General features: G+C 39.5%; 1 protein-coding gene across 2 annotated transcripts; it reads left to right on the top strand.

The window, feature by feature from the left end:
- The first annotated feature begins 6,139 nt into the window (after window positions 1-6,139).
- Window positions 6,140-25,427, top strand: hibch (3-hydroxyisobutyryl-CoA hydrolase). 2 transcript variants are annotated; one of them, XM_026295085.2, is made up of 14 exons: window positions 6,140-6,264; window positions 6,432-6,468; window positions 6,842-6,973; window positions 7,579-7,663; window positions 7,750-7,830; window positions 8,014-8,066; window positions 14,104-14,182; window positions 20,483-20,628; window positions 21,368-21,454; window positions 21,583-21,641; window positions 21,774-21,855; window positions 23,140-23,250; window positions 23,560-23,593; window positions 23,718-25,427. In XM_026295085.2, the coding sequence occupies exons 1-14, from the start codon at window positions 6,233-6,235 to the stop codon at window positions 23,831-23,833; spliced, it is 1,134 nt and encodes a 377-aa protein (XP_026150870.1). In that variant the 5' UTR covers window positions 6,140-6,232; the 3' UTR covers window positions 23,834-25,427. The 2 variants fall into 2 exon arrangements, with proteins under 2 accessions (XP_026150870.1, XP_026150869.1); XM_026295084.2 differs by having other exon boundaries at window positions 23,140-23,259.
- The last annotated feature ends 1,316 nt before the right edge of the window (window positions 25,428-26,743 follow it).

Below are 26,743 nucleotides of genomic sequence, written 5' to 3'. Positions count from 1 at the left end.
TAAAGCGTGTGTGTGTGTGTGTGTGTGTGTGTGGAGAAACTGACTTAGAAATTATAGCTGTGAGGACATTTTTTCCATTTCTCACAACTTCTGAGAGTTTAAGGGTTAAGACCTGATTTTAAATTAGGTCTGGACTCAGGCTGTGCTTAGGGTTGGTTTTAGGAAATCAGTTGTGATGGCTGAGGTTAGAAAACTATAAGTCCAAACGTGTGTGTGCTGATAGATTGGCCAAGATTGCTGTTTTGCTTACATGTATGTTGTGTTGCCAGTGTTGTATTGTGTTTGTCATGTGTCAGGTGTCTGAAACACTGATCACTAAAACACTGATTGGTGGTAGCCTTGTCATGTGACAGCTTCAGTCATTGCACACAAAGTGTATGACTTCTGACCTACACTACCTGTTTGGCAACATTTACTGCCACAGTAAACACAATAGACTGCAGCTGTAGTTTATGTTATACAGCTGTTCACAGCCACATTCTCACAAAATGTCTTATGTCAAGAGCAGATTTCTGTGCATTTACATGACTTCTCTCACTTTCAGAGTTTGGATCTGAAAGTTAACAATGAATTACGGGAATTACGGAGGTACATTTTTCACCTGTCACTGTTTTTTGTTTATTCTCAGTCTTTTTGGTTGTTGCTAGAACCTGCTCCCTGTCACTTTGGCCAGATGTTCTTTATTGTTATTTTATGGATCAAAAATTGTCTTGAGTATTTCCAAACTGCACGTCATGAGCCTTACCTTTTTTGACCAGGAAACCAGTATCCTGGCTATCAGCCACCACCAGGAGGATACCCTCAATATCCGCCAGGCTCCGTCCCACCCCAGCCCTGCCCTCCCCAGCCTTATGCTCAACCTGGCTGCAATCCTTCACCTTTTGAAGGCCCGGGTTATGGCCCTGGGGCTGCTTATGGGTATGGGCCTGGCTATGCTCCTGGACATGGACATGGGTCCCATGGTCATGGGTCCCATGGGCATGGGTCCCATGGGCATGGGTCCCATGGACATGGGTCCCATGGACATGGGCCTCATGGACATGGGCTTCCTGGACATGGGTCCCATGGACATGGGCCCCATGGACATGGACCTGGATTTGGACATGGGCCCCATGGGCATGGGCATGGACATGGACATGGGCATGGGCATGGATATGGGCATGGACATATTGGTCGCCACAAGCACAAGCATGGCCACATGCATATCAAATGTCACAAGAAAGGAAAGCATGGTCGTGGGGTAAGCACCAGCTGTTTAACTGAACAATGGATTTTCCTTGTTTTCTTTATTATGGAGTTTCTTTATTGTACCAAATGTAGAGCAGTGATGATAGGTCACAAGCTATACCAAATCTGACTGTTGTGCTACACAACACTTTGCTTCAGAGCATGCAGTTTGAAATGCCATGACCTGCCATGACACTCAGTCCCAAGAATATGAATTATAATTAGATGTTAGGGTCCCTTTAAGATACTAGGTGTGTCTCAATGCAGGGTCAAGCTGTATTTGAAGTCACAGCGTCGCAAAAAGTAGAAAAATAAAACCAAGTGCTGAATCCATGGGTCAGGCTGAGTGTAAGTAAGAGGTTTCAACTCAGTCGAATACACAACAATACAAATGTTTAAAAACAGGGGGCCTTAGGGGTCTCTAGTCAGCAGCATCAAAAAACTAAATCTCTGGCTCCATTATTAGTGCTAATGTTCACTGTAATCTGTTCATCTGTTTCACCCAAGATCAACCATAGAAGATCCCCTATACACTGTCAATGGTTTCACCTAAAGCTGTCACTGTTGCCAGGCAACAGGAGCGGCAGGTCATGACTCCACAATGGAGGCAGAAACCAGCATGAGACATTAGACCAGGGGGGGCCAACCCTGGCCCTTGAGGGCCACTGCCTTGCTTGTTTTCCAACTATCCCTGCACTACCCACTGCTGATTACCTGGACCAGGTGTGTTCAGCCAGTCAGAAGCTGGAAGGGGAGAATTGGTTGGAAAACAGGCAGGGCAGTGGCCCGCGAGGACCAGGGTTGGCCACCCCTGCAGTAGACCGTCTCCTTTCGGTTCCGCCCATAGAGTGAAGTCAATTGCCATGGATGTGAAGTGAAGGTGGCTGCCTGAGAGCTGTCCTCTCTCCCTGGGTGTTTCCCTGGTCTAATGGTCACATTTCTCTCCATCTTTTCTTCGTGTCCTGGTCCCGCCCACAGAAGATACAAGAAATAAAGCAAGGACAGAGGAGAAATGTGTTTTTCTGAAGCACAAACTGGTTTCCAATAAAGACTTATACAGACTTATACACCCATGTAATCTAGGTTATAGCTCCTCCAGGCGACCTCCTTGCTCCTCCAAGCTGAAACAGAAGCATTGGGATGGCCTTCATCATGACCAAGGACCAATCTTCTAAGGAAACTGGGAAACACCCCTTGCAGTTTCTTCTTGCATCATTTCCTTGCATCTTATGTAGATAGATGTAAGACTTAAGGAAAAGATGGAAGTGAGGGAAACATGGATATAACTCTTGGAACTGGGATTCAGCCTTAGCTCAGCCTACTTGATCAACCCAGGCGAGAAGCTCATGCCTTTGTAGCCCACATCCTATGAAGGGTGGGGCACCTGAACTGAGCCACACATTAAATAGTAATATATTTCCATGCCATTTGCTTTAGACAATAATAGTCCTCAGTGTACTAAATATCATTAAATTATGACTTTTCCTCCCCACATGAAATGACAGTGTTGTGTTTCTTGTTGTAGTACTCCAGCAGCTCCTGCAGTAGTGACTCTGACTAAATGAAGATTATTACATGGGAAGAGAAACAAGACAAACTGCCACCTGGACATCTTCAGCTTCCTGCTTATTATAATAATCACTTCATTCATTCAAGCATGATTGTGTGTTTTATTTTTTTTTTAACTAAGATATTAAATGCAGCACAAGGATTTTTGAAAGTCATGTTAAGCTGTCACATATTGTATTGTTTTTTATAAAGCTAATACATTTTATAGTTAACAGTATACATATACAGCAGCAGCTACAATCTCTGACTGTCTTCTGTCGGTGAAATGACAGTTGTCTGTGTGACATTGTGTATTCTTTCTGTGTATTGATCATTTTGGACTAATTGCTGTTGTCTTGTGCTAAAAGAATATAAGTCTGTTCATCATAAAAGCAGCTAATCTCCACTAAGGCTTGCCTCTTAATTCACCAATTTCATTTGAACACAGTTTCTTATTCATTCCCTATGTGTTATCTCTTAGTATGTACACTTATTTTATCTTTATTTACCCAGGGAAGGTTGAATTAAGACCTTTGCTCAGCAGTGTTTTTCAGTAACAGTTGCACACACTGCAGTTCACTCAGCACATTCACTTGAATCCACCTGCATAATAAAGGGTTTGGTAAACTGTGACACTGACAAATAAGGGGTAGCCTGTTTAGTTTTCGTGTGAAGTAAATTATATCCATGTTACATTAAAAAAACACACAGACAACCTGTTGCACTTCTGCTCCAGAACCAGTCAGCAGTGTTTTTTTATGACAGCTGATAAAATAGTGCAGTGTACGGTACAGTGCACTTAATAAAGGATTGATGTCATGTTTAAACAAAACGTTTAAACAAACAAAACTAAGCCTGCAGTCAGGGTCAGTAAGGACTGCTGGATGAAAAACTCAGTAGAATAAATCTCTAAAGTTTGTATTTTTGTGTGGTTGTGTGTATATTTCTATCTTATGGCATATTGTATATGGTCTGTATGGAGTGATTATACATGCACACACTTATTTGTGATGGGAGTTGGGGCACTGCCCCTGATCTGCTGAGTGCACTGCTACAGGCTGAGGTGTGGCTGCACATATAAGGGACTAACAAGTGACACCTGTATTTGTGGATCAGCACTTCACCACACAGCACACAGTAAGTTCACCTCTGAGACTGCTAATGATTTGTCGCTCTTTGAGTTTCATAAATATATATGTATAATCAAAGACAATCTATGTTGATTCGTGTCTTTTTTTCATTTTCAGGAATTTTTGTTTCAAAATGTACGGGAACAACAATGGTAAACACAATCGCTTTCAAATAATGTGCTGTACATCAAATGCCCATTATGTGCTTGATATTAAGTATTGACTTTCATCTAATTCCTCCCTTTTCATTATGTTTAGGAAACCAGTATCCCCCTGGCTACCCAAACCATCCTCAACAAATGCCAGGTGGATACCCTTACAATCCTCCAGGCACTGTCCCACGAGCAAATTTTCCTCCTCAGCCTCACGGTCCACTTGGAGGCCCTGCTGGATATGGTCCGGGTCCTGGTTATGGCCAGGGCCAAGGGTATGGACATGTACAGGGCCAGGGCCAGGGACAATGCCATGGGCAAGGGCACGGGCAATGCCATGGACAGGGGCACGGGCAATGCCATGGACAGGGGCACGGGCAAGGCCATGGACAGGGGCACGGGCATGTGCACAAGCAGAAGCATAAGCACAAGCATGGTCACAAGCACAAGCAATGTCACAAGAAAGGAAAGCACAGTCATGGGGTAAGATTCAGTCATTTTCTCAAATATGATGCATTACATGTTGGTTTAGTTTGCTCCAGACGTCCAGTGAGCTATAACACCTAATAAGTGGTTCAGAACAACATAATATAAACTAATAAGTCACAGAAAACCACAAAAATGCTGACTGATCAAAGTTTAGTCACGACCTGAATGATAGGACGTCTTAAGAATCCTAATCTCCGTGTAGATGAAGCAGATCTTTACACAGGCTTATAGAGGACTGCACTGATTCATTTATGTCTGTCTTTTGTGTAGTACTCCAGCAGCTCCTGCAGCAGCGACTCTGACTAGATGGAAATTCCTGGCTGGGAAAGAAACAAGACAACTTCCCATTTGAACATTCACCTTATATTGTAATCACTTTCACTGCCTAATTGATTTTTTTTCATAATGATATATTTTTGCCAAACACATGCAGTTTTACAAAAATGGACTCTACAAAAGCAACCAATTTTTGTGGAAACGTGGGCTTTTAATACATTTGAAACTACATCTATTAATAAAAACACAGCATCTCAACATTAGATTAGCAAAATGTCGTATTTTACATTGTTTTAACGGATCATGGTTTGCTGACATGGAATGTTAACATCTCAACTTTAGTGTAAGAGACACATTGCAGACATTACTCAATCTATGCTTTATGACTGTGAAATCACATGAAATGTCAATAAATTACCTTAACAATATATTGCTTTTTTATTTTTAAAAGCTATGGTTCAGATCAGTGGATGATTCCTGTAAAGAACATAGTTTTGGGGTTTTTGTTATAAATGAACATAGCTCTAACCCACATTTCCAATCTGGCTTCATTGCCTGGACTTTTGTTAGCACAGATTATGCTTTTAACATAAATAGTTTTTCATTTATCAATTAACTTCATACAAAGTGCAGTAAAGGCAGATCATGGACAAGAACAATATAATGATTTTGTGTTATTAGTTAAAGTAGATTGTGTTTGTTCATAATTGTAACTTAGCTGAAGATCAGGTCATATTTTAAGACATAGCCTAACTTACATAACTTACATGCATAAAATGCAGACTAATACCAATTTCCAAAAGGGTTCATTTACTTTTCCATGCCACTGTACCCAAGGTAGGCTCTTTATTTGTCCAGAGAGCATGTTTGCTCAACCACACCTTAACCATAGCACTACACTGGAACTAGATCAGGGCAGTCACATTTGATAGCTTGTGTAATCAAGCACTTAGTTGTTCTTTTACTTTATTAGGAGGGCAGAGAATAACTGAAGGAAAAATAGCAATACCTGGATGTAAAAGCCTTGAGTGGAAATCTTGCATTCATGGTTTTACTTAAGAGAACAGAAGCATTAGCAAAAAGTAAAAGTAGTCACCATGCTGAGAATGTTATTTTCACTGATGCATTGCTACGTTAACAGCATAGAAAAGAGTCCATTAAATAGACTATAATGTATAGCTTCAACAGCAGACTACATTAATTAAATGTGAAATTTAAAGTTTCGCCCTCCTCTGCAGCAGGGGGCAGTGTCAGCCTAACGCAACTGGCTCCTCTCCACGGTGCGTAACGCCCACAGTGACGTCACCAATGTCGACCAATCAGGAATCGCTAGTTACCTCTTCTCGGGAAGTAAAACTTTAGCGGAGGGTAGAAAAATCTAATAGTGGCTCAACGTGCAGCAAAAAAATAATGTCATTAACGATTTTCAGCTCCACGTACAGGTAGGTGTCAGGCCACTGCGTCTGTAGCATAAACTGTGCGCTGTAGGTGGCAGGTTTTCCCAGCCTTTGCCGTCATTAACGACGGTATGCCAGTGAAGCTGCTGCATTATGTCCGGCATGTTGACAGCAGGGTGAACTGTAATGTTGTCTAACTCCTCCGCACCCAGGTCCCTGTGCAGACTGCATCGAATCCAGGGCCACATGGTGAGCAAGCCCCTCCAAAAACACACACCAACAATACTGCTAAATACTACTACATATGTATGATTGTTTCAACATGGTTTCTTTCATTTATTTTGTCCTTAAATCTGTAGTGTTATCGAGGAGTGACAACAGTCACTTTTTCCATAACTTGCTGTAGATAAGGACACTGATTTTGCATGTGGAGGTTTTTGGGTTGGACAACATGCCATTTTTTGGTCTTTAGTTTGTGTATCATTTAGTTAGGTTTGATTTAATGCCATCAGAGATTCTCTGTATTTTATTAAAATGATGATGCTCTTTTTGCTATTTCAGTCAGTTGGAGGCCATTATGAACATTTGCACAGATGTTGTCCGTTGTCTCTATTTTTATCAGATGTCCAGTCAGGTAAGTCCAGATGTTCTCCTGGAGAAAGTGGGCAGAGCTGGTGTGATCACCATGAACAGACCCAAAGTCCTGAATGCCCTCAACCTGACGATGATCAGACAGATCTACCCTCAGCTGAAGGTATGAGGAAAGCTTGGTTAATGCAATGTCTGGGATAAATGTGTAAATCTGGAGTGCGTCACATGATTTTTTTTTACAGCAATGTATTACCCATCCTAAATAACTCCTCGCATCTCATTTAGCCTGACTGTCTTGATGTTATTAGACGTTGAACCAATCTTGCTCATAAACCTGTCAAGCACCTGGATACTGTACAACACCCTTTTACAGAGTAATTTACCTGCTGCATTTATGTAACAGTTTAAAGAAGGTAATAGATGAATAATAATTAGGCTGATGTAATTGGATGCCAGAATCACATATAATGTTTCTAATAATATAGTCATCTCTCCCATAAGTAGAAATTGCGCTCTTGTTGAATTTTTAGTACACAATTATTGTTACATTTCAAACAAAAAACCCAGTCTAAGGAAGAGGCTAAAATAGACCAATATATTTCATATTACTAATCTCAGTAATATTTAAATTATATGTGAATTAACTGTGGTTCTCTGATATACTATTTTGAGTTTATGTCTAAGCTCAAACTAAATGGTAGTTAACCTTTTCCAGTTTTTGATGAAATGACCTCTCAATTTGTTGCTGTTTTTTTTTTCCCCTTGTAGACTTGGGAACAGGACAGTGAGACTGACATTGTCATTATCAAAGGAGCAGGTGGGAAAGCCTTCTGTGCTGGCGGAGACATCAGAGGTAAACAGGACCCTTGCAGGTTCAAACAGCGGGCAGCTTTTATGTCCAGCAGCATGACTGTAATAGAAACATGTTTTTTCTCACAGCGGTTATGGAAGCTGGGAAGGCTGGTGACTCTCTCACACAGGACTTTTTCTGTGACGAATACATTCTCAACAATGCAATAGGTAGGGTTAATAATTATGCTGATAAATGCACCTATATTATCAACTGTATTTGTTTTCTGTTGATATTTATTTACCTACCATCACAGCTTATCTGTTTCCAAACAGTCAGGACTCAGCTTTAAATTTGCATGTATGAAAAGTTTTTTGCTCCTTATATTTACACATTTTATTTCATCTTTCAAGGATCATACAAAAAGCCATATATTGCTCTTATTGATGGAATAACAATGGGAGGGGTAAGTACATCATTTTTATTAGACTGATATTTTTAGGTTAGCCTTACACAGTTTCTTTTTGACTTAAACATATTGAGACACTGACTAGACTTTGTTCCTGTTGCTAAGTAGAGAGATTTGTGTTCTGCCTCCTTATAGACTGACAAGTGTTATTGTGATATTCAGGTTTGCCAATAGGTGTCAGTAGAGTATTGGAGTATTAGTAGAGTACTGCTACCTGCTGGCAGGCCTCTATGCATGGGAGAGGTCGCCTCTGATTGGATGAAATGTAAAGGAAGTAATTGTTGTTGCTGCTGCCACTGTTTTTTTTTTTTTTTTTTCCTCCAGGTGTCAGATATGGTTGGAATTTGAGTTGGCACTTTTTCCCAGTATGATGATTTAAAATTCAGACAGAGCTAAGGCTAATTTGTTAGGAATTACTGTGATATAAATTGTTTTAATTTATTAATACTGTTTTAAAAAACTGGCTGGGGAGGATTCTGGTTTTTGGATGGGTCTGTACTTTTTTCCATCTTCTCTGTTGTGACCTTGACTGGTTTTAACTCCTGAGGTGTCACTAAGCTCGTGCACAGACAGCAGATTATGCTGGCTCATCACTTCGTCTGCATGTGTCAGTGTCCCCACGATGCAGAGAGGTGTGAAGGCCTAAACTACCCCCCACCCCTTGATCACTGACCAGTAGGGTGAGTTAAATTTGTTTATAGGAATTCTCTCAGAAGCATGTGATACAAAAGATAAATATGTTGATGTAGTTGTTTGTTGAGGAAGATTAGAAAAATCTTACAGTGATTTATTTTTTATTTTTGATTTCAAACTGAATTGGTCAACTTTTTTTTCCCACTACGTGCTTGTTTTGTGATTTTGGATGAAATGTAAGCTATTTCAAATAGAGGGCATCAGAAATATCGTGACATGAGAATGTTAGTGCTATCTTAGCAATATTGTCTTCCCACCTTAAAATGGTCTGGCTTATAAATGTCAATAAACAATGCTCAGTTTTTTTAGATAGACTTGGACATGTTCATCATTTATTTACACATCCCAGCAGAACACCATAAGTTGTGATGCTTATGAAATTATTTGCTATATGCTTATTGCACTATTTTGTTCTAGATTTGTGCTTTTGGGAATAAAGTGATGTGAGGTTTACCTTTCCTATTTGTCATTTTAGCAAGCAAACCATCCCCAGGGCATTGCTGTAAAATGTGTGTAGTTGTTTAAAACAGGCTAGTTCTATATATGGAAAAGTCCAACAGGCTCCAGAGGCCCTGTTCCCAGATCTGCTCAGGGCAGAACTCCCACATTGAACGAGTATTCGTGCGTCAGTGGTGATAAAGCAACAGGGAGCAAAAGCACATCATGAACTGGTCAAAGACACAAGCACACAGTCTCCTTGTGGCTCTGTTTGGTTTCAAAGGGATCTCATCTCATGCACATCATTCACTGCTCTCTAAGATTAAAGTCCCTAGAATTAAGATCCTGGAACGCTGCAGTGTTATTAGTCCACGTCAGCTGTGCTTTGCGTCTGAGCAGACGGCGTCTGAGTCTGTCTCTTTCTAGCCTGTTTTAGCTTGTTCTTCACATCTCATCTCAAAGATTTACATAGTCTGACAGTGGGCTTCTCACAAGACAATTTTAACAGGGGCAGCAAAGAGTCTGCTGCTCACTTGATGGATCTTTGTTGGATGACAGTAATTGCTTCCTCCTGGAAAACAGAGCTCTTATTTTCTGATGTCAACATTGCCTGATAATAAGACAACAGTGAGAGCCAAAAAGGACCTGTGCTCTCATCTTCCAGAACCATAAGCAACGCTTGTTTTACAAGTGGATACTTTATGCAAGATTGATGTTGAAAGTAATGTAACATGCATTTGGGTGTTTTCACCCATGTACAGCTGTTACCTGATACTATCATGTCTTCACACCAACAGAAAGGTTTCTGTATTATCCACACAGACCATTGCACTCCTTATAATATGCCAGCTATTGTTTTCTGATTTTGCAAAACTTGGCTAAATGTACTCCCTAATAATAACATTAGGGAGGGACACCCAGATTTCAGTTTGCTCAGAGAGCAGAAATGGTGCACTGGAGCATTGAGGAAAGTACGGCAAATACTGGAGTCAGTGACATTTTAATGGCTTTCACTTTACCTGCTCTATCAATATTTGGTTTCCATCAAGTAAACCAGATATCCAAATGCTGGCTTTATGGACCCCTTCACATTCTTGCCTGCTGGATTGTAAATTTTGCAGTCTATTCTGTTGTAAGCATAAGATATAAACATGCTTCTCTGCACACTTTTGCACTTTTCCATTGTTTACAGCAGGATCTGGAAACATGGTCTTATATGGTGCTTAGTGGAACCACACAGCATGTCACAGAGCATGCTCCACTACTTTTATGGTGAAATGGATAACGTAAGATTAAATGATCCCTCACTGCCCTCACAATGTTACCTTATTCATATGTACCTCTGTAATTGAATAATTAAATCATTTATGAAACATGCGGCAGTTTGGAAAATGCAGCAATGTATAGAAATGGACAAACTGATAAACATATGTCTTATTAAAACTCAATTATGTGTGATTTCATGTTTATTTTCATAGAAACTGAGTTTTTTGTTTTAAATACATTTTTATTAAATGTATTATTTTACTTGAAAATGTCCAACACAAAAAAAAATCAGTTTCATGACAGTGTTGACAGTAAGTCAACATGCACAGTATTGCTCTAAGTTTATTTTCTGAATGCTGAGAGTAATATTTACCCTAAAATCTTCATGCAATAGCAATATTCTTTTCGTCAAATATCCCAAGGTGTAACACTGTTATGCCTTCCAGAGATGATACAAAATGGTGAATATTGACTCAGTTTAGAGGGAGTAGTGAAGGAGTGAGTGAACACAGAAAGAAGATGTCAGTATTAAACATCATTATGCCATTACTCAATAAATACAGTTTGAAAAATAAAATTTTCATTTCATTTCAAACATTTCTTTAAGAATAATGTGTAATCTCCTTGCTGTTATTTTATAGTGCTTTATTGTTTGTTTATTTTAAATATAATGTCTTTTAATTTCCTTTTTCCATTACACACCTAACATCTTCTGAAAGGATATAAGCCAGGTACCTGTCTTTGCCCTGAGCCCAAGGGTTGACAAAGTCCAGTCATCATGTAGTATTTCAGCTCCTGAGTTGACAGCAGTCACAGTCTAGCCCCTTTGTGTTTGTATTGGGTTTGGGCTTTCTCAGAAACTCAGCTACTCTTGGCAGAGGCCTGTTTCATCTCCAGCCATTAGATGTTTTGAATTCTGTGTGGTCATTTGTCATGTAGTGTTAAGGTAAACCGGCAGCAGTGCTCTCTGACTCTGCACTTGTCTCTTTCTCTGCTGCTCACTAACAAGGTGAAAACAGTGCATCAACTGTAATCAAGCTGTCACTAATTGTTGGTTGGCAGCGATTCAGCCCACATCAGGTGGCATCCTTTATGTGTCTGTACAGTGTAATTTATTTAATCTGTTGCCATTATTAATCTTCAGTCATTTAGAGTAGAAACAAACATAAATGAAATTTAGAGGCTCTGTTAAGCTTTTTTTGAAGGTTTTTTTGTAGTTAGCTCTGTCACTTCACAGCAAGATGGCTCAGGGTTAGATTCATGTTAGACTTTGGGGCCTTTCTGTGTGGAGTTTGCATGTTCTCCCCATGTCTCTGTGGGTTTTCTCCAGGTACTTCAGTTTTCTCCCACAGTCCAAAGACATGCCTGTTGGAGTTAGGTTACTAGGCAATCTAGGTGACTCTAGATTGCCTGTTAGTGTGAATGTGTGTGAGTGTTAGTCTGTCAGCTCTGTGATAGGCTAGTGATTTGTCCAGATTGGACCCCGCCTCTTGCCAGTGTCAGCTGGGATTAGCTCCAGCCCACTGTGACCCTGTGTTGGATTTATTGTTATACAGAATGGATGGATGGGTGGACAGAGCCAAGATAACAATTTCCCCCCTTTTCTAGGCTTTATGTTAAGCTGATTGTCAGCTGGCTATATGGAGTGATATTTCACTGGTATTGATCTTCTCACCCAAATCATGGCATCAAAGTGAATAGAGTATTTTCCAAAATGCCAAACTTGTTTTAAAGCATTGTCCTCATAGACATTGAACACAACAAGCCATGAAACTGTTGACACCTCAAATGGCCCAGGTCACTTATTACTTGGGTTAGTGGTTAGCATGGTTGCCTCACAACAACAAGGTTCCTGGTTTGTAACCCATCAGGGGCCTTTCTGTGTGGAGTCTGCATGTTCTCCCTGTGCTTGTGTGGGTTTTCTCCAGGTACTCTGGTTTCCTCCCACAGTCCAAAAACATGTATGTCAGGTTGATTGGTGACTCTAAATTGCCCATAGGAGTGAGTGTGAGTGTGTGAGGTTGTTTGTCTCTATGTGGCCCTGTGATGGACTGGTGACCTGTCCAGGGTGTACCCCTGCCTTTCACCCAGAGAGAGCTGGGATAGGCTCCAGCAGATCCCCGTGACCCTGGTTAGGAATAAGGGGGTACAGATGATGGATGGTATTCTGAACCATGACTATTACTTCTAAACGCAATTACAATTATGTGTGTGATTGTTTCAGTGTGAAGACTGACAGACTCATGTGACCTGGGGAAACATATACATATACATACAGGCAGGTTTATGTGACTTAATTATTTCAATTAAATAAATCTGTAGAAATGACCAGCCTCTAGTCCATCATGGATGCACATTTAACTGCTGACTTTCCACTGTCAGTTAACAATCAGTCAGTGACATACTGGATACTTCTCTGACCTGTAGTATTGGTACAGTTAGGTGTCCAATCACAACATATATTGAAGATACCCTCATGAAGGAATCATTTTTATTTATTTTACATTTTGCCCTTGTGTTGTAAGCAGGGTATCAGAACGTTAAAATGAGAGTTCAGGCCTCTTGTCTCTTGCTGTTTGGATAAAGGACAGTTAATCATGAGAGGACAGGAAAAATACATTCATATTAATAGTTCTGAGAGGTTGTTTACCATTCTTTTTGTGTGAGATTAGCTTGTTGTTTAATGGTGCATAGGCTTTACAGCTGAAACAGTCATTAACAGCTGCTGTTCTGAGTTTGTGTGAGTGTGTGGGCGGCTTGTGGTTCGTACATCTTTTACCTGCATCGCCTTTATATGTAAGTCAAGGATGTATGCAAGGAGGTGTTGTTTCCATGGTAACCTTGTGATCTGACAGACACAGAGTCCTGACTGTGCTGGAAGTAAGGTCTGGCTAGCACTGCTCATTAGCCTTCACCTCTGTCCCTGCTGGGAGCCATGTTAATCTCTTATACACACACACACACACACACTAACACTAACACAGTTTGTTCACTTTTTTTCCATTCAGTGTCTTTCAACTCAAACTTGTGTTCTTTGAAAAGTAGGGCTGCAAACACCAACTATTTTAACATACTATAGTCGATGAATTAATAAATTATGTTTTCGATTAACAAATTAATAGTATTTTTACAAAAAATATAGAGAAGTCTGTTTTCAACATCTTATTGTCAAAATATGAACCTTAAACAATGAGTTTGCTTCACATATATTAACAAAATAAAACGAACTTTATTTTATGACATTTTAACATCTTAAATTTTATTTATTTTATAATATTATATATTTCATTTTATGTTAAAAAATTAACTTGTTTTCTAACAAATGTGACAGGGGAAATATAGACATGATGCTTGAAACACAACCATTTTCTGCAGCCGCTCATTATGTCACTGTGTTCTGCTGCTAACAGCTAAATTACTAGATCTATCCAATTGATAAATACATTCATTGTCAACGATTGTTAGAGATAATATTGATTCATTGCTGCAGCCCTACTGTAAAATCATAGTTTTTAATGTTTTCTCTTTGCCATGCATTTCCTCTGGCTTCTTTTTGTCATGGCTTCCACCTCTTTTCCATCACAGCATTGATTTGCATTTTCATTTTTTTGTAACCCTTGTTCTCCTCCACCTGCAGGGTGTAGGTCTGTCAGTCCATGGACGGTTTCGAGTGGCCACTGAGAAGACGCTGTTTGCCATGCCAGAAACTGGCATCGGTAAGACTGACCAGCTGCACAGGCTCAGCTCGAGGAAAGGGTGAGGGTGGGACACTGGCTGGGCCACATCAGTGTAAGTGGGTAACTCACCCATTAGATGTTGAGGACCAGTGATCAGTTACTGGCCCAGCTGGATTCAATTCATATGCATTCATACACACGGGGTCTAAGGAAGATAAGATACTGTGGAACTGAGAGAGAGAAGGGAAGTGGAGAGTGACTCAAGCAAACAAACTAACGTAAAGTGTTTGTTTGCTCGCTCAAACAGTTAAACAAAACCATAAAATGTGTTTGTTTAGGAGATAATATTTAGCATGTTTTTCTTCTTAGTTAATATTAGCGTTTAAGCACTTTTGCACTCACTTCCTGATATCAGCACTATACATTAAGCAGAGCTGATGCTGATGATGTCATACATTTTGAAGATATTTATTTATAAAATGAAAAGTTAATTAGATCTGATAATAGTTCTGGGTTAACATTTGATACAGCTCCTCCTGTTAGAAACGTGTGTCTAGCTTTCATGACTCTCCGTCCAGTAGTTGTCAAGACATTTCACTGTGAAAAGAATATTTTGACCTCATTATGGCATGAGAGAAAAAGTCGGGCTTTCCGCAAAGTCATTTTCATCAGAGTCAAAGTAAGTAGTATTGATCCTCTGGGGACCCTTCCACAGATACCTAAATTGAATAGTAGCCATTATTTGTGGAGATATTGCAGTCTAAAAGAGTGTGGGATTGATAGAGCAGTTTGATATCCCTGAAGCCACACCACTGCTATGGCTAGAAATTCAAGACAAGACATGCGTCCTGTGATCATGACAAGCAAACATTTTGTTTAGTATAGGTCTGTCATGGAGAAATGTGTTCTCATTGTTTATTGATATTCAGTTATGTTTTACCATGATAATGTTTTACTAATTATTGCTGTACAGTTCCAAGCGGAGTGCAGTTGTTGAAAACCTTGTTACAGTATTTTGCGGGCTATAAGTCGCACAGGGCTATTAGTCTCTCTGTGTCTTAGCAAAAACAGCCTTGTTGAAGATAAAAAACATATATAAGTCGCTTCGGTGTATAAGTCACATTTCTAATGATACTAGTTCTAGTCTAAATTAGCCTATGAAGAATGTAGGGTAGGCATAACAACAAGCAGAAGTACATTACAGCATTCATTCATCTGTGTCAAACGGTGTGTCCTCCTGTCGACACTCAGTCCAAACTTTGTTTCAGCTGCAGACTTTATCACCTGCACTTTGAAGTCTGCAGTATAGCTGTTTCTTTTTCACTTGTGTTACACTAGAAGTTAGAGTTTAGCATGAACATAAACGTTTTTACTTTTTGGCAATACAGTATAATATTTAGCTGAGTAAAGTTTGCCATCTAACACTAGTGACTATTCAACAGAATGAAAAGATATATAAGTCGCTTCACTGTATACGTCTCAGGACAAGCCGGAGAACTAAAAAAAAAAGCGCAACTTATAGTCTGGTAATAGTTAAGATCAGTTACTCTATTATGATTATTATATTGCATCTATTTTACATGGTATGATAAAAATTAATATACTGTAATCATTTACTAGCCTGGCCAGCCAGACTAACTCTTTCTATTATACAAAGTCTGGAATCTCTTCGGGTGAGATCAATTTCCAGGGCGTGGGCCAATGGACGCAGAATAAACCAATCGGAGAAAATGAACAATATAACACAAACAAAGTGAAAGTGAGACCAGTGAATGGCGTGCAGTAGAGTAGAGATGCTACTGCAAACTAGTTGTCCTTTTTGTTGCAAAAACACACCGTGAATACACCGTGTACAGTGAACAGAGTAAACTGCAAAAGCCAGTTGTAGAAAGCTTAGCAGACTTGACCCGGCATTGAGAAACGTTATGAACGAGTCAGTGCATATGTGCAAGGCTTGTTTAAATCTGATTGGACAACTGGAGCGTAAAACCCGCCCGATTGCAGATAAACAGCTGTGATTGGCCCGGCTCATTTGAGGCCAGCCCAGAGCGGGAGGAAAAGAGTCTCTAAGGCAGGGGTTCCAGACCCTCATTCTTTTACTAAGAACAGAGTGGGTCTGGCTGGCCAGGCTAATCATTTGGCACTTTCAATAGCCAGCATTTCTGATCCTCTGTATTTCCTGTAAGACGCTGATAATGGTACTATAGATATGTAACCAATGACTATAGGACACACAAATGTATCGTTGCATTTAAGATAAGTTATTACTGATACTTGCAACTTGAATCATGCGACACCACTTGGAAAAACATGTAATAATACATAACAGAATTATGTTTCAGTGGTGTCTAAATGACTCGGTGCCTGTAAAAATCAGCAGCAGCTTAATTACAGTAGGTTTGCTCTTTAGCTGATAGACTGCTGCTGACAGATGGCCTTCTCCTGAGGCACTGATGAGATTAGTGCCAAATATCTAACTAACAAGTTACAGCTGACATTATGACAAACTAGCCTGTTGTCACAAACATCCTGTAGCTTTTCACAAATCTTTATTTGCACACTAGCATTAATGACAATGGTTGTACATCTATGAATTTTTCACATAAACCAAACTGAATTTAAATTAAATTTATTAAAGTTAAGAAATTTTGTTTAATTAAAGATTGTCTCAACCCATAGAAAACAATTCTGCAGTTTTTCAGAGAATCGTTTGAATGAAAACATGTAACCTGAAAAGTAAGTACCTATAGCTGGCAGACAAAGTGCTGTAGCTGTAGTGCAGTGAAAACTATATTTGCCTGTCAGAGATACACTACACTTTTTTTTTGCGCTCATGCTAATTGCTGACAACACAGAGCAAAATATAATTTTCTAGAATACAGTAGATTTACATACCCAACAATATACAGCTGATTTCTCTATATATACATTGATATGTAAAATACAATTTCAGAAAACTGAACTCAGTTTTAATTTTTTCTGATGTTTTTTTACTGAAACATCAAACTTATAAGCATTCGTGGGGTCCTGAAATCTTTTTTAGGGTCAGTTTAAATGCTTTCAACACATTTTCTGCCCAGGTTTTCTTTGGGTTGTAAGTAGGTAATACAATCAGTATTTTGTGCAGAAGTAGTTACAAGGTTAATAGGTTTCCACACTGTTGTGGCAAAACAGCGGCAATAAACAGAGCAATAAAGAGAGTGCAGACAGATTGTCTTTTCAGAATATATTTCTTGCAAGAAAGGAGCAAAACAGAATAGAACACAATTGATCAGTCTCCCCCAGTTGTTCCCCAGTTGTTCCCCAGTTGTTCCCCAGTTGTTCCCCAGTTGTTCCCCAGTTGTTCCCCAGTTGTTCCCCAGTTGTTCCCCAGTTGTTCCCCAGTTGTTCCCAGTTGTTCCCCAGTTGCTCAGCTCCTATTAGGCTGAGGCCGCTACTTATACAGACATGCAAAGTAAAGGCAAATAATCATTTACAAAATCAGATAATTAAGTCTGTGCTTCCCTATTTTTCTACAAAGTGATTCCCTAATAAGCCTGTATTCTAAAACTATATTCTCATTCGACAGTTAACCCTCCATCCTGGGCGTGCTCTGTTATACTTGTCCTTTCCTCACACCTAGTGTCCTAATGAACCTATCTCCTATATTCCTCATCAACATCCTTGAGAACACTGTGTCCCTTAGTGTCAAGATTATACTAGGTCAGGAAGAACATAAACATCAGATATGATTATGAAAAACACATGAGCCTTGGTGAACTCTGTGAATCAACCTGTAAATGAAAACCTGTGAAACCTGAAAAACCAAAAATACAGTAAGAAACAATAAAAATCATAATCAGTAACAATAATCAATCATTGAAACTCATTTTTCCATTACACACACATTCAATATGAACCTGTTCACTCCCTCGCACTTCCAAGGACACTTACATCAGCCTCTATTTGACACACAAACACACTCGCACACACACACACATCAAGCTTATTCTACTGCATTCTGGGTGTGGAGTCCATAATAAATCTTGAGCTAATGTGAAGTGCTGTGCCGCGATGTCTGGAGCAGGATAAGGATGAAGATTATGTTGTCAGTTGACAGGAAATGTGTGTAGCAGAAGAAGGCTGAGGTTCTTGTTGATGTGGCCTCATAGTTCTGTATAATTTTCTCAAATCCAGGGCCACAGTGAAGAATGGGAGGAAATGGGATGATAATTCAATTACACATGCTGAGGATAGGGCAATCTAAGGGGATTGATCTACAGCATTTGGGTCTATCAGGGTGTGTCTGTAAGTGTTAATTCTTGCATCTGTGTTTCTCCTCGTGCATACACTGTTGTGCGGTCCAGTACTTGCTGGTGAAGTAACACATTAAACAAAGAAATACTTTGTGTTTCATCACATTTTATTGCTCAAGAATCAAGCTGGTGTCTTTAAAACACTAGTGGCTTTGGCAAGAGGACAAGAAACCTTTGCTAATCCTCTGCCAAGCTGCTGAGGTCACAACACTGTCATCATTGTTTTTACTAAAGACACTTGACTGTGAGGCCTCTGCACCACATGTCCCCTATACAATCAGAAAAAAAACTGGATTTCACACTGCACAGATTCCTTTCAAGAGCATCATGTTCACATTGCAGAGACCACAGCTGCTTTGAAACCCTGCATGCTTATTTTAGCCCAGATCCTGAGGAGGAATCCTCTCAAGAGCCTCTCGTGTGCCGAGATTACTGTAACTACATTCAGTGTGGATTCTTTTTCCACTGAGGTATGCCAGGATTATAGTGCTGGAAAAGTCTTGAAATTATTGAAATCAAGTTCCTAATTCCAATCCTGATACAGCCTGAAATACAGGTAAAGTCCCCATCACAGCTTCACCCACCTGCAACTGAAGCAGATGTCTAATTAGCCAGAAAACACCTGTGTGGGTGTGCAGGGTCTTTTTACTTCAATTATTTTTAAAATTCATGCACCCCAGATGCTTCCAGTGGTCTGCGCTTTGTTTCCCTCTGCTTTTGCCGTTCACTGGATTTGACTGCTAGGCAGTTTCTAATTTTTTTTTCCAGATTGTAGTTGGGTGGCGCTATGCTGGAATTATGCTCTTATCTGTACGATCATAGTTGACGGAGTAATTTAAGTTTGTTTCGGCATTATCAGGAGAAGATGCCACAAAACGTGCCGACGTGTTTGTCGACCCGAGAGTTAAAGAAGCTTTCAAATTTACATAGGGCACAGGTCTCCTTTCATGGAGGCAGCCATGTTGCGGTAGAATAACAGCTACTGTACTCTCCCTCACCCCAGGCAATGGGGGGTGGAGTTTATATGAGGACCGCTCACATTTTACATATTGCACCTTTAAATAGCAAGCACATCACAGGTACATCCTTCACATTTACATAATAGATATTGCAGAGGGTGGGACATTTCATTTAATTTAATAATTTGACAGCTGCTCCCACTGACTGTCCTGAGACTGAAACATTATCAGGTGTGTTAGTAATTCAGCTGAATGGACTAACTATAATGAAATGTGTGGCATAATTATCAGGTCTCACCATTCACACAATCTTGTATCTTGTTAGATACATAAAAACATTCCAGGATATATTTAGGACAAACCTTTGTCAACAAAACCAACAATCAATGTTTTCTGTGTGTATATCCCATGTGTTGTTCTGTGCCAGAGAACACCACAGTTCAGTGAGCCACATTGCTGCTTCTTCAATACCATGAACACACACTGTTTCTCTTAAGTCAATCCCACATATTCAAACAGGTTAACCCCTTCTGTGGCAGGATTAACAGATTTAACCCAGCCCTGCTAGCAACAACAGCCATAATCTGACGCATTTATGATATTACATTTTCAGCCACAAATCAGGTCAGCTTGTCTAATCCCTCACCAACAAAGCTGTTAGAAAACTAGCTGTGAGCAATAGAATATCACTTCCTGTCAGAAATATCTAAGTCAAATAGAAACATTATTTGTAATACAGAAAAATAAAAAGTGGTTGTAAGCCACATGTCTAACTTTATCGAGTGTGTTAGAAATCATTCTCTTTGTTAATGATTGATCATACACGAACAAAGATGTCAAACATGAGTTGCTTCCGACTTTCCACATTGCTGCTTTTCCTCATCTTGTTACATTATGCAAAATGAGATAATCTTTGGATTTGATCTTCTAAGCAAAGCTTTCTAGCTGCCAGTTGTCATATGTTTGATTGATGTGTTACTGATGGGGGTTTCTGACAGAGCCAGCAGTGACAGATGGTGATATTGCTTCTTGAAGTGCATGTGTATTGATACTATACAAAGATGTGTTCCGTTTTATTTTGACAGGGCTTTTCCCTGACGTAGGAGGTGGCTATTTCCTGCCAAGGCTCCGAGGAAAGTTGGGTCTGTTTTTAGCTTTGACAGGGTTCCGCCTTAAAGGACGTGATGTGCAGAGAGCTGGAGTCGCCACTCACTTTGTAGAGTCTCAAAAGGTATGGAAATTGAAGTTAGTCATAAAATGTGACAGCAGATAAAACAGACTGTTCCCTGAAGGTTTTATTTCAGTTCAATATCTAAACTACCAAACTGCCCATGCCCAGATCGGGTTGGTGCTGCAGGAACATGTGCAGGACAGGAACATAACTGGGGGAGGGGGGGGTCAAAGGTCCAAAACCAGATGCTGAGTCACTGGGTGCCTCACTGTTGTTTATAGAGGCCAATATACAACCTAGATTTTTGGTCCAGAGGTGACTTGTGTTTGCTGCTGGCATGACATCAAAGTAGTCAGTGGCACAGTGTGTTCATCATTGTAAGCCAAATTTTCAGGACAGATGAGCAGTGGGGTGGATTTAGTTTACTTAAATATTTTTGAGAGTAATGTTTTACCAAAAACAAAGTAAAGTCTACTTTGGTCAGGACTAGCAGCCCTCAGCCATCTATTTTTAAGATAAACATCAGGATTGTCCTGATGACTTCACTCCTACACAGCAGTAACTACATGTATCACTTTCTTTGTGAATCCCACCTAAAAGGGACAGTAAAACCTGTCGTGCAGTGTTTCACTGTCCTGAGTGATATTTGATAAGTTACAAAAGTCCTGCACATAGAAATCTGTCACTTTGCTTTTGAAAAAATGTATTATTCCAGGGAGCGTCAAAACAGCCAATCGAAAACAGAAGTTAAACTTTGTTTTTGTAGGTCTTGTTTATCTTAATCCTTCTGCTTCAACAGATCCCAGACCTGGAGAAGGAGCTGGTGGACTTGAAGTCTCCCTCTGCTAAAGATGTCTCCATAGTGCTAGACACATACCAGAAACAGGTTAGAATCCTTACACATTAAGATATTCAGAATGGCTCAAATAGATAATGAGTTCTGAGATATCTGTTTTCATTTTAATGCCTGAAAGTCTCAGAACTCGCATCTGTGTTGATTTTCTCTGTCCACAGAGCAGTCTGGATTCTGAAAAGCCTTTTGTCTTAGACAGGCACATGTCTGATATTGACAGGTATGCTTTGGGTGTCTGTTCCCACACACAAACATGATCTGAGCGATGTTCTGGGAAAATTAGTAATCAGCTAGTTAAAGTTACGGTAACCAGCTGAAAAACCTCAATTTATGTTGGTGTTTCCTTCTTAAGGTTGTTCAGCTCTAGCAGTGTGGAGGGAATAATGCAGAATCTGAAGGACGATGACTCAGAGTTTGCAAAGAAACAGGCTGAGGTATGTTCTTGGGTTGCATCAGAATCAGAATCAGTGAAATAAAACATTTGTTCTGCAATGTGGCTACAGTATGTCTCTATTGAGCTGTGTTTACATGTAGACTTATATTGTGATTATACAAACTGTATTAATGTTAATGCTACAGAACTGCTGTGACCCCAGCCTCAGATAGCTCCCACTAACAGAGCTGGACTGGAGCCAGGGCATTATTTGGCTTTGGCAGTATGTGTTAGTCATTAGTAGTTACCTCAGTCTAAGCATTTAATGGGGTTAGTCTTAGTCTTGTGCCTTGAGAGAGATTTCAAAGCTTTTAGCAGGCTACAATTCAGAAATGTATCTTAATGAAGCTTAAATGGACTCTCTTTGTGGATGTGCCTCCTCTCTCTGATTGAGTTTTTCCAATCATTCACAGTAAGATGTTTCAGTGAGTTCAAACCTGTGAAAAGGAGACACAATCTTATGAAACATTGCACATAGGTAATTAGACCCCTTCCCTCACCAACCCCACCCCTGATGCCTCAGAGTTGTATTTTGTATTGTTGTATGTATTTCTTTATTGTATGATTTCTAACATTTCTAGTTCATTTAATTGTTTTAAAGCACAGCAAACCTCCATGGGCAGCTGTCATTCAGTTGGGTTTAACGAACATAAACATTTCCAACCAGACCAAACACAACTAAATTATTTATCATATACCCACTTGCTTAGTCAGTGCTACACCACAGTCACTGTCCTGTCTTAAACTTTACAAATGCATGACAACCTCCTTATTTACACTTTGTATTGGCTGTTTTTTCCATTATATGTTGTATTATACTCTGAATTCAGTAGTTCATTACTGTCTTTTTGTTCGGAGGCTCAGGTTTATTTATTTATTTATTTTTTACTTGAATTTTATTTAAACTTTTCAACAAAGCCCTCGTAATAATTATTCTTCATAGATGTACTTTACTATACATCACAAAGATATATTCAATATAATGCACGTCAGTGGTTTAACAGTAGGTTCTAGATCATCTCAGCACCATAATGGGAACAAGAGATATGGTCCGTTTTGAAAGGCAGAACTAGAGGCACTCTTTATTTGCAGCTGGATAAAGAAAGGAAATTATTTGTTTGAATTAGTTGACCTTTATATTAATAAGGCCTCTGCAGGGCCCCACCACTAAATAAAGATTGTTTTTTGGAGTCTTAATGAGAATGTTATTTTCTTAGTGATGATGTCTGGTGTTCTGGAGAGGCTCAAATTTTTAAAAGTAGGTTCTCTGTGTCTCCTTCTGCAGACATTGTCCAAAATGTCTCCCACATCCTTGAAGATCACCTACAAGCAGCTGCAGACAGGTGCTTCTCTGAACCTGCAGGACGTGTTGATCATGGAGTATCGACTGAGCCAGGCATGCATGGTACCTGCCAACAGACTTACTCTAACTGGAGTATCAAACTTTAAACAATGTCCCTTAGCTTCATTTTCATATTCTTCACACTTGTAGTAATCGTGATTGGATGGGAATGAGGTGATTAGCACATTATCCTTTGATTTGAGGATTTCATTGAATTATTTAACCTATTATCTTGTGCTCATTTTTTAGGTTGTAATACCAGTGTCATTTCTCTACCACCATCTACAATTATAGACCTAAGCAGTGACTTTATGTTTGAGTAAAATTTGGTTGTGTCATGTGATTGTTTCTCTGATTTTGCAGAGGGGCTGCGACTTCTATGAGGGTGTAAGAGCCGGTAAGTCGCTGCAGCATATGGGCAATGGAGATAGTTGGATGTTGAATTTCAGTGAAACTTTGCAGCATCTCATCCGTCATATCAGATTCACTTTTCTAAGCTGTGATTTCCTGCATGTTTCTAGTGCTGGTTGACAAAGACCAGAATCCCAAGTGGAGCCCTTCAACTTTAGAGGAGGTGTCTGATCAGAGTGTTGACCAGTGCTTCTCCTCACTCGGAGACAAAGATTTGACTTTCTGAGGTCCTATCAGCCCGAAGTTTCTTCCCGTCTACACACACACACAGACACACTGTTAAGCTTCTGTAAGCAGCTGTTTCCTGTCCCCATGTGCCTTTAATGGTCATTTACTTTAACGGTTTGATTCTGTACTGCTAAATAGTGTTTATATGGTGACATTTTACAGCAAAGTTCAGTCTCGAACAAGCTGTTACTCTGCAGCTGAGGAAAACGGGCTTATTCATGTTCACAACCAGAGATTGGAAAGAAGAGAAGAGGTTGTTTACAGGCGCCGTGTGTGACACATAAAAAAATGTGTAGTGTAAATTTGTTCTGCAGTGGATGTGGAGTGTTTTCTGAATAACCAGCAGAAGAGTGACTCTGTTCTGCTGTAAATTTAAGGATGTGAACAATGCAACAACAGCAGCGTTGCATTAACCTGAGGCCCCGTGAAAGGAAAATGATCTCAGCAGCTCAGAGTGCTTTAGTGCATTTCCTGTGGGCGCGGGATGTCACATGGATCAGTATCATCTTATTGCTGCACTGTTGTCACTTGTTCCAACAGATATAATGTCATTAGTTTTCTCTTTTTTTTTCCAATTCATTTCCATGGTATCTGTACTTTCTAGATGTAACTTGAATATATAAAGGTATTCTCTGACACATTCAAACAACACATCCCCAAAACAGTTGTCAGGAGTATTTATTCTAATAGCATTTATGCACTTGTTGCTGTGTGGTTAAAAAACAAATATGGGTTCAGCAGTTGGAAATGTGTAATATTTCATGTTTCTGTATTTAAAATGACCTGCCTTTATAAAGTGCTTTTGTTATCAGCTCTAAGTCTCTGCTCAGATATGAAGTTCAGAAAGTAAACACGTTGATAGTAATTGCACTTTGGGCTGTAAACCTGTCTATTTTAACTGCAGTATAGGCAGGAGGTCCTGCATATTTAAGCAGTAAAACAGTCTGAAACATCACTACAAGATCATTATGTTTTACAAATGAATGATGGAGCTTTCAGTCTGAATAAGAATTCAAATTCAAGAACCTCATACAGGCTTAACTCCTGTCTAGTGAAGGTCACATTTATCTCTCGTTGCTTTTAATCTTCCTTTCCTATTCATGTAGTCAAACTCATTTCAATAGTAGCCTCTTAACGTCAGCGTGACGTATTTATAAAGCACGGAAAGTCCTGTCACATGCACTGTGACGCACCTTCGGTCTTCCACTGCTCTGCCTTTGCTGCATCTCATTGACCAGACTGAATGACTTCTACATTGTTAGACCATAAACACTATTTCTTTTGGCGTCACAGATAAGCCTTCATGCTTTATGACTGCCATCTGCTCTTTAAATGAGTGTTGGCTAGCAGTCATTTCTAAATCCTTTTGCTTGTCCTTTCTGCCACAAGGTTCTAACCTGCTTTGTACATTTTTCCACAGGATGCTGCATATCCGCATGTCTTGTTAGACAGGTATTTTAAACAAATATTGTAGAGCCAGTATGTGTCATGTTAAAAAGCACCTGTGTGTACTTCAGCCTTATCATTTCAAAACCCAAGAAGGTGTCCTGAAGTTGTGATTTAGAAAATAATAAAATATTTCAGTAATGACAGAAGGCATAAATTTCATTTATTGGCATAATTGTTTGGTTTTTTTGTTTTGTTTTTTTTTACATATTTTGGGTACAGTTTGCAAGTGAAATTAAAATGGTACTTAGTGCTAGAAATATACAAAATATTACCCATTTTAAGTTATTTTATGATGATATATTCAAAGGCTGGTATATATATATATATATATATATATATATATCATCTAAAAGAGCTGCCTTCTGGAGGTTATTTTTTTACCTATTTGGAAGCAGCCAAATCATGGAAATGGAGCAGGTGGATTCTATTGCCATTCATCAGGCTACCTGTGTTTCACTTAACATGAAATTGCCTGTACCAGGGGCAATGATACCACACCTGTGCTCTGTACCTGTCCTAGGCAGTACACCACTGACTTGATTTCAGGCTAGTGGGGAAATTCATGCTCTTAGACATATTAACCAAGACACTGAACAAACAAAGGAATTAAAGGTTAAACTAAGGTCAATTACCACCATTTGCATGTTCAGGTCTGGCCATTGCTCCAGGGGCATCTCCATTTTCTGTCCAAGTACTGTTATGAAATATTTAAAATGAGTGACCTTTAAAACTAAAGGGAAGCATTGGCAGCCTCTCAGTCAACTGGAAGACACATATTTGAATGAAGACAGGTGTTGGCATAGGGTCTGATTTTTAACTCTTCCTAGTGCAGCTGAAGTCTCTTACTGACTGTCTAAAGAAGGCAAAATCGCCTTCACTGCTTTTCTTATGAACAAACGCAAGAGTTTAAAAAAGAAAAAGGTAATCTTGTGAATTTGTACACAGCTGATACCATTTGTATGGTTTGATCTGTAAAAAAATATATTTTTTCATTGGTGATATCACACAGCAAAGTCAGCATTGGGGCAACATCTTATGTGCTGTATATATTCAGACAGTACTCTAAATCTAACTGAAGTTTTTTCTTGTGCCATAAAAAACAGCCTTTTGCTTTAAAACCTGACATTCACAGAAAATATTTTTCAGCACAACAGCTTTTATTATTTGATATAAAGCAGAAAACAGCATCCAATTAAGGCCGAGGAACATAGCGGGTGAAGAACAGAGTCACCTCTAATCATTAGGGTTTCCTCAGCATGGTTGGAATGAGCCCAGGAAATAATCTGAATTAATCAGATTAGTGCAAATTCTCTTATTTGCTCTTTTTTTCAGGGACAGCTTTGTTTTCCTTTTAGTTATTTAAAAGAGACAACACATATTAAGGAACATATCAATGCAAATATGCCAGAATTAGCCAAAAGGCTACTTTACATCTGTAGGGGAGGTGTCTTGTGAGAAA

Source organism: Mastacembelus armatus, chromosome 21 (assembly GCF_900324485.2).
Source record: "Mastacembelus armatus chromosome 21, fMasArm1.2, whole genome shotgun sequence".
Taxonomy (NCBI): domain Eukaryota; kingdom Metazoa; phylum Chordata; class Actinopteri; order Synbranchiformes; family Mastacembelidae; genus Mastacembelus; species Mastacembelus armatus.
Note: the sequence above shows the minus strand (reverse complement) of the source record. Positions and strands in the feature narration are given on the sequence as shown.

Bases quoted from the DNA above. Each gene is read 5' to 3' on its own strand.
- hibch (XM_026295084.2), top strand. From the start codon at position 6,233: ATGTCATTAACGATTTTCAGCTCCACGTACAG. The intron at 21,642-21,773 runs GTATGCTTTGGG...TTCCTTCTTAAG, and splicing joins CACATGTCTGATATTGACAG to GTTGTTCAGCTCTAGCAGTG. The intron at 23,260-23,559 runs GTACCTGCCAAC...CTGATTTTGCAG, and splicing joins GACTGAGCCAGGCATGCATG to AGGGGCTGCGACTTCTATGA.